At 38.8% G+C, this 20,611-nt stretch overlaps 1 protein-coding gene across 1 annotated transcript in view; it reads right to left on the bottom strand.

The window, feature by feature from the left end:
• INTS4 (integrator complex subunit 4) overlaps window positions 1–20,611 on the bottom strand; it is a 98,935-nt gene that overhangs the window by 47,448 nt on the left and 30,876 nt on the right. Inside the window, exons 5-10 of the mRNA XM_020915159.2 lie at window positions 14,236–14,421; window positions 13,534–13,584; window positions 9,081–9,169; window positions 7,854–7,974; window positions 4,719–4,790; window positions 1,689–1,863 (exon numbers count right to left, since the gene is read on the bottom strand). Of these exons, the coding sequence (XP_020770818.2) occupies window positions 1,689–1,863; window positions 4,719–4,790; window positions 7,854–7,974; window positions 9,081–9,169; window positions 13,534–13,584; window positions 14,236–14,421 (694 nt within the window). The remainder of the gene's footprint in view (window positions 1–1,688; window positions 1,864–4,718; window positions 4,791–7,853; window positions 7,975–9,080; window positions 9,170–13,533; window positions 13,585–14,235; window positions 14,422–20,611) is intronic.

The raw sequence follows: 20,611 nt of genomic DNA, 5'->3' as shown, positions 1-20,611 counted from the left end.
AAAAATAAAACCTGAGCTAACTGCATTCTAGAACAAAGCTCAAGAATACTTACAGGAATATAACAATGTTCAGCACCCAATAAAGTAAAATTCAGGGTGTCTGGCATCCAATCACAAATTACCAGGCTTACATAGAAGCAGGAAAATACAATCCATAATGAAGAGAAAAATCAACCAATCAAAACCAACCCAGCAATCACAAAAGCAATAGAGCTAGAAGACAATGACATTAGAACAGTTACTGTAAATACATTCTTTGTTGACAAAGCTACAGGAAAGAGTAAACATATTAAGTAGTGACATAGAAGACACTAAAGAAAAGAAACTTAAATTCTAATCAAACTTCTAGGGATGACAATTAAAATGTCTGAGGTGAAAAATATACCAGATGGAATCAATATCAGATTAGACACTGAGGAAGAAAAAATTAGGTAAGACAAAACAATAAACATTATTCAAAATGAAACTAAGAGAAAAAAAGACTAAAAAGTGAAAAAAAAGAACAGAGCACCTGTGAGTTGCAGGACAAACTCAGTAGCCTAATATATATGTAACTGGGAGACCCTAAAGGAGCATGGGTTCAGAAAAATATTTAAAGAAATAACAACAAAAGATTTTTCAAATTTGATAAAAACTACAAAACCATAGATCCAAGAGGCTCAACAAACTCCAAGCATATGAAATATGAAGAAAATTATACCAAGGCATATCATAATTAAATCATTTAAAACCAGTAATAAAGAGAAAACCTTAAAAGCAGACAGTAAAAAAAGATACACTATGTACAGAAAAACAGAAATTTTAAATTACAGCAGGGCTTCCCTGGTAGTCAAGTGGTTAAGAATGCACCTTGCAATGCAGGGTCCAGGAATATCCCACATGCTCTAGAACAACTAAGCCCTCAAGCTGCAATTAATGAGCCCATGTGCCTAGAATCTATGCTTCAAAACAAGAGAAGCCACTGTAACAGGAGCCTGTGCACCACAACTAGAGAAAAGCCTCTGCATAGCAATGAAGAGCCAACAGTCAAAAATACAAATAAGTTAAAAAAAAAAAAAAAGACAGCAGACTTCTCAACAGAACTGAAAAACTGTGGAACAAGATCTTTAAAGGACAAAAAAAAGAACAAATAAATAAACCACTACTAATCTAGAATTGGATTCCCAGGGAAATATCTTTCAAAAATGAAATGGGACTCCCCTGGTGGTACAATGGATAAGAATCCTCCTGCCAATGCAGGGGACATAGGTTCCATCCCTGGTCTGGGGAGAGTCCACATGCCAAGGAACAACTAGGCCCATGCGCCACAATTACTGAGGCTGCTCTCCAGAGCCCGTGAGCCACAACTCCTGAGCCCATGTGCTGCAACTTCTGAAGCCTGTGTGCCTACAGCCTGTATTCCGCGACAAGAGAAGCCACTGCAATGAGAAGCTGGGGCACTGCAACGAAGAGTAGCCCCTGCTCACCGCAACTACAGAAAGCCCAAGTGCAGCAATGAAGAGCCAGCACAAGCAAAAATATGCAAATAAATAATAAAAGAATTATTTTTAAAAAATGAAGGTGAAATAAAGTCTTCACTGAGTGACTGTGAAGATCAAGTGAGACAATCTGTATCACTCAATACAATGTCAGTGACACAGCAGTCACGCGGTAAGTGGGCACTGGTATTATTAAGAAGTCATTCTTACCGTACATCTCATCTTCCAATCCATGAACAAAGGCTCCACAAGCTCCTGACTCAATCAAGTTCACAGCCCCCGTATCTATCTCTTCCTTGGGAGCATCATCTCCCCACTTCCTGCCGCTGGAAAACTCTCCCGAGCTGTAAAGTTCCTTGGCACGTTCATGTGCAGTGCGTTTCCTCTGTAGAAGACAAAAATTACCACTTGCTGAGATTCATGAGACAACAGTTAAGTTGCACACCAAGAACATGAGAAAGTGGGAAATAAAGACTGCTCTCAGGGGCTTCCCTGGTCGCCTAGTGGTTAAGAATCTGCCTGTCAATGCAGAGGACATGGGTTCAATCCCTGGTCTGGGAAGATCCCACATGCCATGGGGCAACTAAGCCCGTGCACCAACTAAGCCCACACTGTAGAGCCCATAAGCCCCAGCTACTGCAGCCCACACACCTAGAGCCCATGAGCTGCAACGAGAAGCCCCTGCTCTCCACAGCTAGAGAAAACCTGTACAGCAATGAAGACCCAGCACAACGAAAAAACAAAAATTTAAAGTAAATAAATATATCTTAAAAAAAAAAGACCGCTCTCTGAAAGTTACAGTAAAAAAAAAAAACATTCAATAGCTATCAGAGCAGAGATATGCAAATTCAACTTAAAGCAAAGACAAAGACTCTCAGGTCTATCATAGTTGATAGTAATCTTATCAAAGATAGTACTTTATTAAGGGGCTTCCCAAGTGGCTCACTTGGTAAAGAATCTGCCTGCCAATGCAGGAGCATAGGAGACTTGGGTTCAATACCAGGGTTGGGAATATTCCTTGGAGGAGGATATGGCTAACCACTCCTATATTTTTGCTGGGATAATCCCATGGACAGAAGAAGCCTGGAGGGTTTACAGTCCATGGGGTCACAAAGAAGTCCGACATGACTGAGTGACTGAAGACACACACCCACAGCTTTATTAAAGAGAACACACGAATATTCATCAGAGAGGTGGTTATATTTGCCATGGCAACACAGGGAAGGGAGAACTAGAGAAGTTAAATAATGGCAGTATCCCTCTAAGCATCATCCTGCGTAGACAATACTCTAGCCCTAGAAAAGAATTTTTTTCAAACCATAGGACTATGCTTTATTTGAGCAACATTATGCTCACCAAGCAAGCCTCTAGTAAATTTACTTCCTACACAGGTTGCTTAAGGGGAGCTATACTAGTTGGCTAAAGTAAATATTGAGTCTACTTGACAGTTACAGTTACCTTCATAAATGAATAAACTGGCATTCTGCTTTATTTTTTAGTTTATTTGGGCTCACCAGGTCTTTAATATATATACTTTTATTTATTTGTCGGCATTGGGTCTTAGTTGTGCATGCTTGATCTTTGCTGCGGCATGTAGAACCCAGTTCCCTGACAGGGATTGAACCCTGGCCCCCTGCACTGAGAGCTCGGACTCTTATCCACTGGACCACCAGGGAAGTCCCCAGCAATCTGCTTTACATATCAGGTTCTATGAATCTTGCTGGAGTGAGACCACACCCTCACGGCTGATCATCTCAAAGGCACTGATGAAATACAGCACCTAAGCCTACAGGGATGTGGTTCGGACCCATTTGTATCTTGCAATGTATCTTAGGAACCCTTGAATTACCCAACCCTCATCATTCACCATGAGCATGTCCTTCTTTGCACTTCCACTCCAGTATACACCAAGAACACTGACGCAATCACTGACCTCAAATGAAGGGAATCCCCTTCAAGAAGGCCATACGGCAATGTTTCATGAAGCAAAGATATCAACTCTTCAACCATTCCTAAGAATTTATTTTATGGAATAAATCAAAAGAAAAGATCTAAAATCCACGGAGATAATACTCTCTATATGATTTATAATGGTGGAAAAATTTAGGAGAAACTATAAATGTATAACAAAGGGCTACAAAATGATGATACATCTACTTAATGGGATATTCAGTTCAGTTGCTCAGTCATGTCCGACTCTTTGTGATCCCATGAACTGCAGCACGCCAGGCCTCCCTGTCCATCACCAACTCCCAGAGTCCACCCAAGCCCGTGTCCATTGAGTCAATGATGCCATCCAACCATCTCATCCTCTGCCGTCCCCTTCTCCTCCTGCCCTCAATCTTTCCCAGCATCAGGGTCTTTTCCAATGGGATATTACACAATCAGTAAAAACTATAAGCTAACAAAATGAAAAAAGAATGTAGTGGTAAAGGTAAAAAGTAGACTACAAAATTATCTATATATAATGATTCATGTTTAAAACATGCATAAGAAACAGCTGAATACAGATACCTCAAAATGATGTGTTAAGAGTAGTGGGAATACAGGTAAACTATTTCCCTTTTCCTTCTACTTGTCAAAGATTCTGATTCCTTATTAACACTTTTATAACTTAAAACTTAAGATACTGACAATAAATGATCCTATCATATTTTCAGACTCATATCTGTTCCTGACAACTATGTCAGAGAACCATCAGTTAGTTTAAGGGCATTCTGTTACTGTTTAGAGTAATAGGATGCTGCTACTGTATTCTCATGTAAACTCTTCCATGAGAATTGCTATTGAAAGGAGTTCTAAGATGTCATACAATCTAACAAAATAAGACCAGATCTTTGTAGTTTCTAAAACAGAAAGTTAATCTTGCCTCTTCTCTGTAAAACACAACCCGTGAAAAGTATCTCATTAAGATAATTTAAAATGTAATGAAGTAACTTGTGATTTGGGTCAAGTTACTAAGAATTTGCAGGAGGGCAGAGCAACTCACTCCAGTGTTCTTGCCTGAAGAATCCCAAGGACAGAGCCTGGCAGGCTACAGTTCATAGGATCGCACAGTCGGTCACGACTGAAGTGACTTAGCACCCAGCACTAAGATTTTTAAATTAAAATGTAATCTAGTCACCCTACATTAACTTAACAAATTCATGGGCTGTAAAATTGAATCAACACAACCTGACATACAGCTCCACTGATTTTGGTTTCAGAAACCCAGTTTAAACAACAAAGAATTCAAGTTACCCTCAGATCTGACATCAGCTTCTTGTCAAGCGTCTGTTCCAAGAAATGAGAACTGACTTGCTCCATAGAGCCCTATAAAAAGGAAGAATCCAGAGCAAATTAAACAACTATTAAGACCCAAATATTATCTTAAAATTCAGTTTGCTGCCAACTTAAGAACATAAAGATAAGATTATTCTTGATAGTAAAGATCCCTACGGATTTTGAATCATCAGGAAAATAATAAAACCATTAGCAGCAGCAGCAGCAGCAGCACCTATACAGAGCTATTAGGTGTCATGCATTGCTCTAAGTGCACATATTACATAATACACATATTAACTCATTTAATACTCACTACAACTCTATGAAGTAAATACTACTATTAGTCACAACTTATATAAGGTGAAAAGAAGGCACAAAAAGATGAAGCAACTCATTCAAGGTGATAAAGAGTATAAATTATACAGCTGGGCTATAAACCCAGGCTCCAGAATCCTTTGCCTTAACTACTACTTTCCTTTTCATTGCATTCTATTCATTCATTTGTCCATTCATTCCTTAAACAAATACATATTTAGCAACCATGTCTTTATATGCCTAGAGTTACTAGGAAGAGGAATACAAATACAAAAAGACATCAATTCTGCACTCAACAATATCACATAATAGTGAGGAAAACTGACAAGAGATAACTGCATTATGGTATGAAATTTTATAAAATATCTGAAAGTTTTCATCCTGCTGTTAAGTCAAGCAGAATGGACTCTATTCGCTTTTTGTACAAGATGGACTTAGGTCTAAAGCCTACCATTTCATTTATGTTCTTGAAAGCCTGGCTTCTACTTTCCTCTAGAGCTTACTCCCGTCACATATCACCCAAGTTGAACACTCCCTCTTACCAAAACATACCAAACTGCTTGCAGTTTAACATGATATTGTAGTTTAGTATGATATTACAGTTCAGTACAATGTTAGTATGCATGATAGTGTACTCATATATTTCTGCTCACATTTTCTCCTTCCCTACTTCTTTACCTAGCTAACCCATACTCATCTTTCAAAGTCAACTAAGAAATTACCTCCTCCAAGAAGCTTTCTGTGCATATGTTAGATGCTCTTTCCTAGAAGCACCAATAGTATAACTGATTGATTGTCTATGTCAATCTACCTGACCATCCACTCTTCTGAAGACACACATTATGCTCAGTTTGTTGAACTAATGAACATATAGTCTAAAGACTAAATACAGTTTACTGATTATGGGTTTATCTACTCAAGAGTTGGAGCAGCGGAGTTTACCTCTTGGCTTGCACAGAGGAACTAGTAAACCAGCAGGACCTTAGCTGTACAACCACAGCTCCCAATATATAACTGGACCCCCACTAGGAAGGAATTCTACACGGGCTTTAGAGCATCAAGTATCATTACTACCTACATGGCTTTGGAAAAAATTACACTTTCCTAAACCTTAGTTTTATTATTTATAAAATGAATAATATAATATCTACCTCTGAGTTTAAAAGAACTAAAAATTATTTGCAAAACATGAATATATATGAGTGTAAGTATGTAGGCATCTATTCACGTGTGCTTGTGTATAAGGAAGTGGGTGTATATGCATGTGTATATGGATATGCTTTTATTACTAAAAGCTTAGTAGGCTAGGAACTCAATAAACAGTAACAATTATTATTAGCAAAATTATTAATTACTTTTGAAGTATAAACATAATAACATAATTTAGAGTTGTTTGGATTTGAAATTACTAAAATAACATAAAGCACTTAACTCAAACTAGACTCTAAGTGAAAACCTTTTAACTCACCACTGTAATTCATTATTTATATAGCTTTACATACATAAATGAATTTTAGATTCTATAGGGTACAAAGCCAAAAATTTGAATGACTCTGCTTTAAGGATTACTTTTCTAACCTGACTACTCATATGACAATATATTATTGAATTATTCCTCTTAAACATCTCCTCACACACACATAGCACACTGCAGATGCTCAGGACATGCTGACTGAAAGAATCTGATGAATGACTGAATTGTTCTGAATGTTAAAATATCCACAAATCAAAACAATGCTTTAAAATGTGAATTCAAAAATAAAATCACTAAAAGCTGGCTTGTTTATTATGGACAAGCAATATAATACATAAGCAGGAAAAAAATGACATCATCCAAATTCTTTATTTTTCCATGAAAATGCTTCACAAACGTCTTAGCAGTTACCCCCAAAATAGTGATCAAAGGACAGTATTTGTGTCCAGTACAGTCAGGTCCAAACTTTTTGGCCAACAATCTTACTAAGACTGGCAGAGCTGGAGGCACTCAAAAGAGAAGTGATCGAAAATAATCTCAGGCTTTCTTGCTGTGACACTAATATAAAGTTTTATAGATGGTTATATATATGTTTATACATTGTAACCATCCCACCACCTTGCATAGGGTAGTATTTTACAAGTTATACACATTGTCATAGACAGGAACTCATTTGAGTGTCAAGACAGCCCTGTGAGGTAAACCTGAGAAATATGATAAGCCACTTGACAGATGAAGAAACCAAGTGACATGTCCGAGACAACACAGGTGTAAAATAAAGCTGAGTATTACACCAACACTCCTTCTGTAAAACAGCTCTATCTCTGAAAAGTTAAAAAAATTTTTTTATAAATGTACTAGAATCCCCAAAGCCAAAACAGTAGGAAAGAGCGAGGCTAAAAGTCAGATTAGCATCTGAATCTCCTTCTATAACTTCCTATCTAAGTTAAATATTTACTTAAGGTTCTCAGAGAATAATAAGATAAGAATAAGAATAATAAGAATAAGTGACATAATGTAAGTGGCCTTATAGCAAAGTATGCAGGCCATACCAGGTGCTTAGTAACAGTGGCAGTTATTTTTACTATTATGGTCCTTCTTCTCTAGACTTTGGCTGTCTAATATGCTAATGAGATTAAATAGGATTATCTTTAAAATTCTTTCTAGTTCTAAAAGACTCTCTATGGGGAAAGAGCCTTTTCTTTCTATTTTAAGAAACATGAAGCTTTATAAAAGTGTATTCCACTTGTCCCTATCCAGCTTCTCAAAATGTCTGTACAAGTGTAACAGGTAATATGTTCATTAAATAAGATGCAACTTACCAATAGCTTTGCAGCTTGAACTCGAACCATCCAGGAGCCATCACTGACCATGTGACAAATTTTTCCAAACGCATCATCAACTAAGCGAATTTCTTCATTAGAAGAAGGGATTGGGACAATGCTATATTAAAAGAAACCAAAAATGATAAAACATGAACCTAAAATTACAGGTTCAAAAAGCTGAGAATGACCAATGACAACTGACACACAAATAGAAATAACTTAATTCAAAACCCAGAATGATGAAATACATTTCAGAGTAAACAAATCTCTCTAGGATTTCTTTATTTTTATTTGCACTGCAAATCTGTGTCTTAAATAAAAAGCATTTCACACGAAAAATTCAAATATTTATGAGAAACCACACAGTATCAGCTACCACAAAGTATTTTATGTGGTAACAGCTACCACAGAGTATTTTATATCTTTAAGTTTAAACCAATATAAAATATACTTACATATCTAGTCCTAAATAAAAAGACAATTTCCAAATAGCAGTCTTTTTTTGGGGGGTGAGGGGTCTATAGCTTTATTAACTCATTCTGTTTTTTCAATTTCAATGTGTTTAATGAAGAAGAAAAAAACACTGCTTTTTCCTATAAAAGGAGTTCTTCTATAAAACAGAATAAATAATACCTATTTCTCTACCTCAAAGAATCACTATGAGAATAAATTATTTAATTACTGTGAAAAAAATTTTTTTAACCAAACTGCACAAATTGTGGGATCCTAATTCCCTCGATCAGAGATTGAACCCAGGTCCCAGCAGTGAAAGCGCCAAGTCCTAACCACTGGACAACCACGAAATTCCCTATGAAAATATTTTTAACCAGGACAACAGTACATGAGGGATCATTATTCTCAAACTTACCTGGTATCTTTAGCTGACTTTCGTATTAACTAAAATGGGCCCCAAAGCATTTTAAAGACTTTTTTAGGGGGTGGGCAGAGGCGGAGGAGATAGCATTCGAGAACAGCCATCCATCTCTTCATCTATAGTTGAGGAAGCTGGGACCCAGAGAGATGAAGTACCTTTCCTAACATACACAGAAAGTTCAAGGCAGAGCTGAAAAGCAAGGCCCAGGCATCCTGATTTTCAGGGTCCATGCTTTTCTCCTATTCCACACTGCCTTCCAACATTCCTTTTCGGGAGGTAGGCTTTTTACATAGTGGGAGGAAAGAAAATGACTGAGCAATGAACAAAAGCTGGCTGACACCCATACTGACCTTTCAGGATAGAGCTGGCTGACAACCCAGATAAGCTGGACTGCAGCACTGCGCACTTGTTCATAGTCATCAGAGAGCAGTTTACAAGCCTGCAAACAAGGATTCCAGAAGTCGGTTAGTCCTGTGTCCTCCCAGATGATGTTCAAACTACTTTCAAAATGAAGATAAAGCAGCTGGACCAGGATGCCAATCAAAATATGTACATATGACTTTAACTTCTTCAACCTTTGGACAGTAAAAAATTGTTCTGTGTACCCTCCCACCCCATGTCTGAAAGGAAAACCAGAAACTGACAGCCCCAAAGCCAACTAGAATAGCATCAATCCTAGCAAAGCTTGGTCAGAGCCCACAGTGCTACCCTTATAGGCTCAAACACCAAAGGTGAGTTTTTCCCCTACCTGTAAATTCAGAGCACAAATTTCTGACTGACAGCCCACCTGAAAACTCAAGCACTCTAAATAAATGTACAATTTTAATTTTAAGCTGCCAAAAAGAGGCCAAATTTTCCTGTTTTACTTTGGTCTGAAATGGAATATCCCTACTCCACCCACAGTCAAAGCAACACCTTAGACTGCAACAACACCTAGAACTACAGCTTTTGAAATTTTAAAATCTCATACTCCATGCTCTGACTATAACATGCTATTCTATCGGTTCTTCCAAGGTCATGACTTACCCATCATCCCTGCTCTTCATCCCACTTGAGCTACCTATCTGTTTAAGCAAGGTCTCTCAATCTTGCTACTATCGACACTTTGGATTGGATAATTGTTTGTTGTGAGGGGCTGACCTGTGCAATATGTTTAGTAGCATCCCTGGGCCTCTAGCCATTAGATAGTCATAGTGCTGCACCCTCTTCCTCTCCCCAGCAACTGCAATACTCAAAAATACCTCAAAAAAAAAAAAAAACTTCTACACTAAAGAATCAACGCAGAAGACACGGGTTTGATCCCTGACCCAGTAAGATCCCACGCGCCGCGGAGCAGTGAAGTCCTGTGCGCCACAACAACTGAGCCTGTGCTCTGGAGTCCAGGAGCCACGAATACTGAAGCCCACAGGCCCTAGAGCCCGGGCTCTGCAACAAGAGAAGCCACTGCAATGAGAAGTCCGTGCACCGCAACTAGCGAATAGCCCCCACTCACTGCAACCAGAGAAAATTCCACACAGAAACGAAGGCCCAGCACAGCCAAAAATAAATAAATAAAATTATTAGAATAAAAAATACCTCCACACATCACCAAATATTCCCTGGGGGGCAAAATTACCTTGGCTGAAAACCACTGCTTTAATTCCATCTTTTCTGTCCAAATAAACCGCCTTCTCCTTGCTCTATACTCTTTCTTACTTCGGTCTCCTGAGAGCATTGCCTGCATCATCACACAGGATGCCCTCTTCACTTGTGCTACAGCTGCTCCACAAACCTAAGACTTTATAAGGGCAGAAGAGCACTGGCAAAGAAGACCACACTCTCGAGGGCATGGGTGACTCATGACCTCAAACCTTATTAGCTGTACTCTGAAATCACTTACATTCTGGCCTTCAACTTCCATTTCCCAAGGCAGCTTTTCTTAACCTTCCCTTCAGGACTTCTATCCCACTAACAGCCATAAGGCGACCTGTGTATCAGAAAAATCAAGGTTCTCAGGCACAAACCCACTCAGCTACTCCATACCAGTTACAAGCTCATTTATTCCTGTATTCTCCCACACCTTGTTTTCTCAATATCTGAGGGAAAAGGGTCCTTTCTAGTTCCTAATCCTATTTTTGCTATGGATCCCATCACTTCCTCACATGACCATCCCTTACCATCCTCCAAAAAGATCTTCCTTGTGATTCTCTATGACAGCATCCTGTAGCTTTACCTCACAGCAATACTCATATACTATAACTGTGCTTGCTTATTTATTAATTGCCGTCTTATCTATGAGACTGGGAAGGGCAGAGGTCCCATCTAACATGCTTGGCATTACACAGCCAGCATTAGGTTCTCAATAACATCTGTTGATGAGTCAGCTCATGAATCTGATTTTCTGCCTCAAGGAACTTACTCTATCATTTACTCCCCTTTGCCTCTTTCATCATTACACTTGCTGTTGTTGCTGTTTAGTTGCTAAGTCGCGTCTGACTCTTTTGTGACTCCATGGACTATAGCCCACCAGGCTCCTCTATCCATTGGGTTTCCTAAGCAAGAATACTGGAGTGGGTTACCATTTCCTTCTCCAGGGGATCTTCCTGACCCAGGGATCAAATCCAAGTCTCCTACATTGGCAGGCAGATTCTTTACCACTGAGTCACCAGTGAAGACCACCATAAACTAGCTCTCCCAAAACACTAGCTCTCTTTCCAACACATAAATATACTTAGCAACTATCTTTAAAATACAATGACAAGTGCTCGGGTCTGGTGCACTGGGAAGACCCAGAGGGATCGGGTAGAGAGGGAGGTGGGAGGGGGGATCGGGATGGGGAATACATGTAAATCCATGGCTGATTCATGTCAATGTATGACAAAAACCATTACAATATTATAAAGTTATTAGCCTCCAACTAATAAAAATAAATGGAAAAAAAAATACAACGACAACAGCAACAAAAAACCTTAATCCTATGCTCCCTTCTACCAACTTCCACCCCACTTTAACATCAGTCAAGTTTCTTCACTCATAGTCAATAATCACTTTAAACTGCCTCACCTCAACAGACCCTGATCTGGCGCTCCCCAATCCCACCACTCTACTGAAATTGCTCTCTTTAAACTCACTAATGGCCACTTTGTTGCTTAGTCCAATGTCCAGATTTCAGCCCTATACTAAATGCCCTTTCACCAGCATTTTAACACTGTTGACTACGAGAATGCCCTCCTGCCTCTTCCGGAATATGTTTTTCCTCTTCCCCCATCAAGCTGCTCCTCAGTTCCATTCTAGGGCTCCTTCCTTAAATGTCTGGCCTTGTCCCTGGCTCCATCCTTCATTTCTTCCGATTTTCTTCCTCTCCCTGAATACTGATGACTCCAAATATTCACCTCCAGCTCTGATCTTTCCTGAGTTCCAGACCTGAAATCCTCCTCATGAGTATCCCATCAACTTCTCAAATTCAACATAATCAAAAGGGAACTCAGTATAGTAACTACTGCTGTCTCATATCTCAGAACCTCCCCCAGCATTCCACCCTCACTCTCTTGATGCCCTCAGCATTGCTTGCCTAATTAACCAACACAGTCTTACGTCACTAAACACCTGAATCAACTGACTAACTCTTCTTCCTCTGTGTCTTTACAAGTTTCCTTTAATTATTTGGTTTCCCTCACAGTTTTCGTATAGGTCACACCATCATAACTGTGGGGAGCCGGCCTGCTCAAGGCCCAAAAAGGCCCTGGGAAAGCCTTGAAAGAGGCCATTCCCTGTCCCACCACCCCATGATAAAGTAGTAAAACATTTGCTGGGTCTCCTTTGTTCTTCCTTGAGAAAAACATAGTAGTGACCTTCACTTAGTAGTTTATCTTGGAATGCCAAAAACAAGATGTAAGCTTCTGCAATCACTTATGACAAAGAATTGTATTGATGTGACAAACACCAGATGGCATTTTTATGAACTATGTTTTCTGCTTGTACTAGTATAAAGGTAGCTGTTTCACTCAATAAAGTTGCTGACTTGCCTAAAGAGCATTCAGCCCTCTAGACCCCATCCTTTACTTTCAGCTTCTTTTTCTCAGGCTTCCGTGCTGCTGCGGTCGGGACCTGTTCACATTGCCGGCTGGTACCGGCACATAACCATTCTGAACTCATTCCATTTCATTTGTAAAAGAACATACTTGGTTTACACAGCAGTCATACTGGTTGGGTTTATTATCAACTACCGCTAAAGGCTTAAAACCACTCAATAGGCTAGCAAAATCTGGACCCTGAGCACAGATTTAGACTTTTTGTCTCTGGATACATTCAATTATTCTACAAGAGTAACTGTAAGGCCTTTTAGCTGGCACTCAATCAGCTTGTCCTAATGATACTATAACTTTATTGTGCTTTTCCTTATCAACGCTACAATAATCATGTGATATCTTTTCATCCGATCCCATGGTCTTGGTCATCCTCCTCCAGAAATACTTCAGTTTCTCAAGCAAGGTGCCCAGAATTGACTTCAGGTTTGAAATCAACTTCAATCAACCAGACATCAGCACGACTACCACTTTCCTTACTCTGAGCTCTGTATACTCTGGTATTCACACTAAGCTACTGAAATCCTCCTAAATGTCCCCCTCACATGTACCAGTGCTATTCATTACACATCTCCATTCTCTTCTTAGAATGTATGTTGTGGATACATCATCACAACTAATACTGCCACTGTTAGCCAGATGAAGCTCTATGTTTTAAAATTTTGACAACCACTGTGACCCCTCTCAATTTCACAATACCTTCACCTTCCTCCTTTCAGAAAGCAAGCATTTAAGGTACCTGATTGTAAATTGTTTGGTGTAACTTCAGTCCTCTTTCATGGAGCTGCAACTAGACAATAAAGATACAGTTTAAGTATTTGGAAGGGGAAAGTCAATATTTCCAAAGTCTCCTCTCAATCTCACATATTTTTCCCCATCACATCCCATTAATATGGTTCCCTTTGGCCAAAGTCAGTGCTTTATAAATAAGAAATCTGAAACCTGGACTTTTCTAACATTCAAATGCTTAATAAATCTAACCCATGGGCTGTCCCAAGGGGATACCAGGAAGAATATGAAATATGATAAGAAGGCTGAGGAAGAAACGGTTGACACCATCTCTCCCTAAGGAGGACTAGTCCCCCATAACTTTCACCTATACTCTTGAAATACAAGGGTACAACATGTACCTTTTGCACCACAGTACCAAGTAACATCCCTCCCATGGACCTGGGATACAAGCTGTACCTTCCAGGTTTCAGAAATGCAGGTAAAAGCTACCAGAGAAGCCCACATGATAAGCAACTGTTATAAAGGGATTTGTGTCTTTGAGTTCTGTGATGCCACTAACACCTTCCTGAGAGTGTGGATAAAGTGTATCCTGGGGGGATTCAGAATGTATCTATCCAGGGGGCATTAGCCATTAACTTAAAAAAAAAATGAAAAAAGAAAAGTACAAATAAAAAAACAGACTCCATTTAGTTTCCATCATCATGTTTACCATGGCTTTTATAGCTGCTGTTCTGACACGTGGGTCCTGGTCATTAAAGTAATCCCCTATAATCTTCTGGACATCTCTGACAGCTAGGCCTTCTGCATCTTTTGTGACATTTTTCTCCAAAGAACCAAGATTTCCAAGTAACTGCAGACACTTATTTCTTACACCATGAGAGGTATCTGTCAGGTGCTATGAAAAGAGAGAACAAAAGGACGTGATCAAGATAGCTTAAAAATAAACAAAACACAGAAACAAAAGCACTGCATCAACTTTAGGAATGACTTCAAACACTACATTCTCACTAGTCAGGTCTCATATTTTCCTCTTTTTTTTTTTTGAGGGAGGGGTTGTTTGTTTTGGTCATACTGTGTAGTTTGTGGGATCTTAGTTCCTCAACCAAAGATTGAACCCAGGTCCCGGCAGTAAAAGTGGCAAATCCGACCACTGGACTGCCAGTGAATTCCCTTCATGTTCTTTGAGTATATGTCTTCCAAAAAGAAGCATGAGTTCTGAAGACTCCCAGTTATTCAACGTCATACTCCCAACAGCAAGCACCTGGCCTTGCAAACAATAGGTTACTTTAAATGTGATAACTTAAACTGCATTTTATTTACTATCAATCTAAAAACAGAACAAAATTTTTAAATTTTAATATTCATACAGAAACATGGAAAAATATTAAATGTACAGTTCAATAAATTTTCACAGAACACACACAGATAAGCATCTAAATAAAGAAGTAAACATGAAAAACGCTGATGTCCCATTCCAGTAACTACTCTACCACCATCGAAAATAGCCCCATCACCAAAGCAATCTTGAGAAAAAAGAACAAAGTTGGAGGAATCATGCTCCCTGCCTTTAGACTATACTACAAAGCTCCCATGATCAAAACAGTATATTAATGGCACAAAAACAGTCACAAAGATCAAGGGAACAGAAAGGAGAGCCAAGAAACGAACGCACAAGCTTACAGTCAATTAATCTACAACAAACGAAGAAACAATATACAATGGGGAAAAGACAGTCTCTTCAATAAGTGGTGCTGGGGAAACTGTACAGCTACATGTAAATCAGCTGTTTCATGAAATCAGAACATTTTCTCATACCATATACAAAAGTAAACTCAAAATGGATTAAGTATATAAACATAAGACCAGAAACCATAAAAATCTCAGAAGAAAATACAGGCAAAACACTCTTTGATATAAACCACAGCTTTTTTTGTTGTTGTTGGATCTCTCTCCCAAGGCAAAGGAAACAAAAGCGACAATAAACAAATAGGACCTAACTAAACTTAAAAGCCTTTGCACAGCAAAGGAAACCATTGACAAAATGAAAAGACAACCAAGTAGATGGGACAAAATATTTGTGGATAGTAAACAGCTTATATACCTCAATATCAAAAACAAACAAACAAAAAACTCAAACAACCTGATACAAACTGAGCATAAGACCTGAATAGACATTTTTCCAAAGACTTACAAATGGCCAATAGGCACATGAAAAGATGCTCAACTGAGCTAACTACCAGAGACAAGCAAACCAAAACCATCATGAAATATCACCTCACATTTGTCAGAATGTCAATCATCAAAAAGAATACAAATAACAAATGTTGGCGAGGATGTTCAAGCTGGATTTAGAAAAGGCAGAGGAATTAGAGATCAAGTTGCCAATATCAGTTGGATGACAGAAAAAGCAAAGGAATTCCCAAAAAAACACCTATTTCTGGTTCATTGACTACACTAAAGCCTTTGACTGTGTGGATTACAACAAACTATGGAAAATTCTTAAAGAGAAGGGAATACCAGACCACCTTACTTGTCTCCTGAGAAATCTGTATGCAGGACAAGAAGCAATAATTAGGACTGGATATGGAACAATGGATTGGTTCAAAATTGGGAAAGGAATACATCAAGGCTGTATACTATCACCCTGCTTATTGAACTTATATGCAGAGTATATCATGCAAAATGCTAAGCTAGATGGCTCACAAGCTGGAATCAAGATAGCCAGGAGAAATATTAACAACCTCAGATATGCAGATGATACCACTCTAATGGCAGAAAGTGAAGAGGAACTAAAGAGCCTCTGGATGAGGGTGGAAAAGGAGAGTGAAAAAGCTGGCTTAAAACTCAGCATTCAAAAAACTAAGATCATGGCATCCATCACTTTATGGCAAATGGAAGGGGGAAAAGTGAAAAAGGTAACTAATTTTATTTTCTTGGGCTCCAAAACCACTGTGGAAATTAACTACAGCCATGAAATTAGAAGATGTTTGCTCCCTGGAAGGAAAGCAATGACAAACCTAGACAGCATATTAAAAAGCAGAGACATCACTTTGCCAACAAAGGTCCCTGGAGAAGGAAATGGTAACCCACTCCAGTATTCATGCCTGGAGAACCCCATGGACAGAGGAGCCTGGTGGGCTACAGTTCATGGGGTTGCAAAGTCGGACACGACTGAAGCAACTTAGCACATAGTCAAAGCTATGGTTTTTCCAGTAGTCATGTATGGATTTGAGAGTTGGACTACAAAGAAAGCTGAGCACCACAGAATTGATGCTTTTGAACTGTGGTGCTGGAGAAGACTCTTGAGAGTCCCTTGGACTGCAAGGAGATCCAACCAGTCCATCCTAAAGGAAATCAGTTCTGAATATTCATTGGAAGGACTGATGCTGAAGCTGAAGCTCTAATACTTTGGCCACCTGATGCAAAGAGTTGACTCATTGGGAAAGAACCTGATGCTGGGAAAGACTGAGGACATAGGAAGAGATGGTTGGATGGCATCACTGACTCGATGGACAAGAGTGTGAGCAAACTCTGGGAGATGGTGAAGGACAAGGGAGTCTGGCGTGTGGCAGTTCACATGGGGTTGCAAACAGTCAGACACGACTTAGTGACTGAACAGCAACAACCAATACAACAATAAAAACACTGAATCACTGTGTTGTATACCTGAAACTAATATAATACTGTAAATCAATTATAATATTGAGATATACTAATGCAATATTAAAAAACAACTAAAGTAACCATTATCTTGACTTCTAACACAAAATTTTGCCTATTTTTATCATTTATAAAATCAAATAATGCTACGCTTCCTTTGCTTACTATTATGTTGGTGAGAATCATCCATAGTATGGCACATAGCAATGGTTGATTCATTCTCATTACTATAAAGTATTCCATTTGTGTATACCCCATAATCCATTTAGCCTTTCTACTGCTGATAGATATTTGGGCTATTTCCAGTTTGGGGTTATTCTAAATATAATGTTACTATAACTACTCTTGAATGTGGTTTTTGGTATACTTTTTCACATTTCTGTTGAATATACAGTTGGAAGAGAAACTGCTGGGTCACAGAAAATGTATATGTTCAGCTTAAGAAGATACTGCCAAATACTATTCCAAAGTGGCTGCACCAATTTAAGTAATTTACACTTTCACCAGTCATATGTAAATGTTCCAGATATGATACACCTTTGTCAACACTTAGTACTGTCCATCTTTTTTTAGCACTTCTCATCATCCCACTGCTATTGAAATAAACTATTTGCATAATGCAGTAACAGGAACTGAAAAGACTTTAGTGAAATGACTAGTCTCAAAACTAGGCAAGAAATAATGTAAGAAGAAGTTGGGACATCTTGTGCCAAAAAGCAAGAAAATATCAAGGACTAACTGAGTCAGATCAAAAAGACAAAGAAACCAATCTGTAAGGGTTCCCACTGTCAACATTTACATCAAAAGTAAGCAATCAAACAAATCCAGAATGTAGGATATTCGACAAGACCAACAATCTGGTTTCTTCAATAAAACTGTGGTATTTAAAGAAAAAAAAAATGGGGCACTGATATTGATTAAAAGAAATTTAAGAGACTCTCCAAATATAACATATGCTAAACCAAAAAAATAAATAAATAAAAATAAAAAAAGATATTTAATGCAGTTAAGAAAATTTTAATATGAATTGGTATGAGATGATGTGGAATAACTTAATAATTCCATCATGGCTATATTAAAAAATATCAGTTATTATTATTTAGAGATACATACTGAACTATGTATGATTTAAATAACATATCAGGGATTTACTTTAAAATATTACAGCAGGCTACAACAGAAAGTGAGAGAAAAAAAGATGAAAAAGATTGCAAAATATAAATAATTGTCAAATTTACACCAAAACTGCAAAGAATAATTTGAAAATTTCCATATTATAAAATATATATATAAGTTGAAAAACAAGACCTAGCTTCAAATTTCAGTTCTGACTCTATATCTGATCAAGTCACTGGACCTCTCAAGAGTAACGATAACCCTATATGCAAAAAAAGAAAAAGAGACTCAGATGTATAGAACAGACTTGTGGACTCTGTGGGAGAAGGCGAGGGTGAGATGTTTCAAGAGAACAGCATCGAAACATGTATATCTAGGGTGAAACAGATCACCAGCCCAGGTTGGATGCATGAGACAAGTGTTCGGGCCTGGTGCACTGGGAAGACCCAGAGGGATGGGGTGGAGAGAGAGGTGGGGGGGGGGGGGACCGGGATGGGGAATACATGTAAATCCATGGCTAATTCATTTCAATGTATGACAAAAACCACTGCAATGTTGTAAAGTAATTAGCCTCCAACTAATAAAAATAAATGGAAAAAAAAAAAAGAGTCTAAGTTTCTTCATTTATAAAGAAGGAATAATAGTACTTCCCTGGTGGTCCAGTGGTTAAGAATCTACCTTGCAATGCTAAGGGCGTAGGTTCAATCCCTGGTCAGGGAACTAAGATCCCGAATACTGAGGGGGAATTAAGTCCATGTACCACAACTACCAAGACCAGACGTCATAAGGGTAGGTTCCATGTGCCGCAACAAAAAGATCCACCTGCCTCAACTAAGACCCAACACAACCAAATAAACAATTAAGAAAAAAGAATCCATCTGTCAATGCAGGGGACATGGGTTCGATACCTGGCCAGGAAGATTCCACAGGCCACACGGCAACTAAGCCCATGCGCTACAACCACTGAGTCTACACTCCAGGGCCCACACACCACGACTACCAAGCCCCTGCGCCATACTACGGAAGCCAACACACTCGAGGGCCTGCGTGTGGCAACTGCTAAGCCTGCCTAGAGTCCACGCTCTGCCATAAGAGAAACCACCGCAATGAGAAGCCCACACACCACAACCAACAGTAAGGAGCTGCGTGCCACAACTAGAGAAGGCCTCAACACAAAAACGAAAACCCAGTGCAGCCAAAATTAAATTAAAACAAACCCAGCCTGCTTAAGAAAAGGGAAGCAGCTGGGGAAAAGGGCAGGTGGTGGCAAAAAATAGAAAACAGAAGAATCAGAGATAAAGTAGGCCACCTGGATGAACCAGGTCTGCTGATCTGGAATACACAAGCATGCATCTTCTAGTGATAGCTGTCAACAAGAGGTAATCTGTCCAGAAAGGTACTGAGCATCTGTTGATGGTTCACACCAGAATGCTCTAGAAGACTCCTGAACTAAATGGGACCTAGACATTCTCATAGAAGCTATGTTCTACAAGAGGGCGGGCAGGGCAGGCAGGCTTACTAAGAGGAGAGAACAAAGGAAATCCAGTAAGGAAGTGCAGGTTCAGAAAGGTGGGGCTCTCAGAGAGGGACTGTCTCCTTATAAAAATGACTCAATAGAACATTTGAGATCAGAGTTAATTCATGTCTCCAAGTTATTTAGGTTAAAGAAATGTGAAACATAAACACTCTTAAGTGTTCCCAATGCTCAAAATTATCCAACACAATGATACAGTGAAACTGAGAAGAGAATTTCCAGATATGAAGCTGACAGTAACACTGTCACAGTTAATACAGCAATGTTGTTTATTTTTTTAATAAGCTATTTTTATTTAGTATGGAAGCATCATTTGTCATAACTCAACTGTCAACTGAATCACCGTCCCCTAGAAGGTTGCTACCATTATTACAAATCCTTTATTTTATTTTCAAACAACAAACTCAAGTCTTCTAGTTCCTATTAAGGTAACCAAGGCAACACTGACGCATAACCAGCCTGTTACTGCACACTGACTGTTAGCCTCAAAGAAACGGTAAGTCTAAATCACACCCTTAGGGCAGCAATTAGTTTTATGATATCCTTCCCCCACAGGTCACTACTTACATCACGGATATCATCACTAATAGATGCCTAGTGCCTGCTCTGCAGATGATGCTATTTTGATGCTATACCTAGGCCATTAAAATACCATCATTTCTATATTAATGGAGTAAGCAAACTACATCCCCAATAAGACTAATCCACGTCAAAAATAAGCTAAACCAATCAGTTTAAAAGTACTGTTAAAGAATAAAAAATCAATGATTAAGTA

The sequence above is a fragment of the Odocoileus virginianus genome, chromosome 28 (assembly GCF_023699985.2).
Source record: "Odocoileus virginianus isolate 20LAN1187 ecotype Illinois chromosome 28, Ovbor_1.2, whole genome shotgun sequence".
NCBI lineage: Eukaryota > Metazoa > Chordata > Mammalia > Artiodactyla > Cervidae > Odocoileus > Odocoileus virginianus.
Note: the sequence above shows the minus strand (reverse complement) of the source record. Positions and strands in the feature narration are given on the sequence as shown.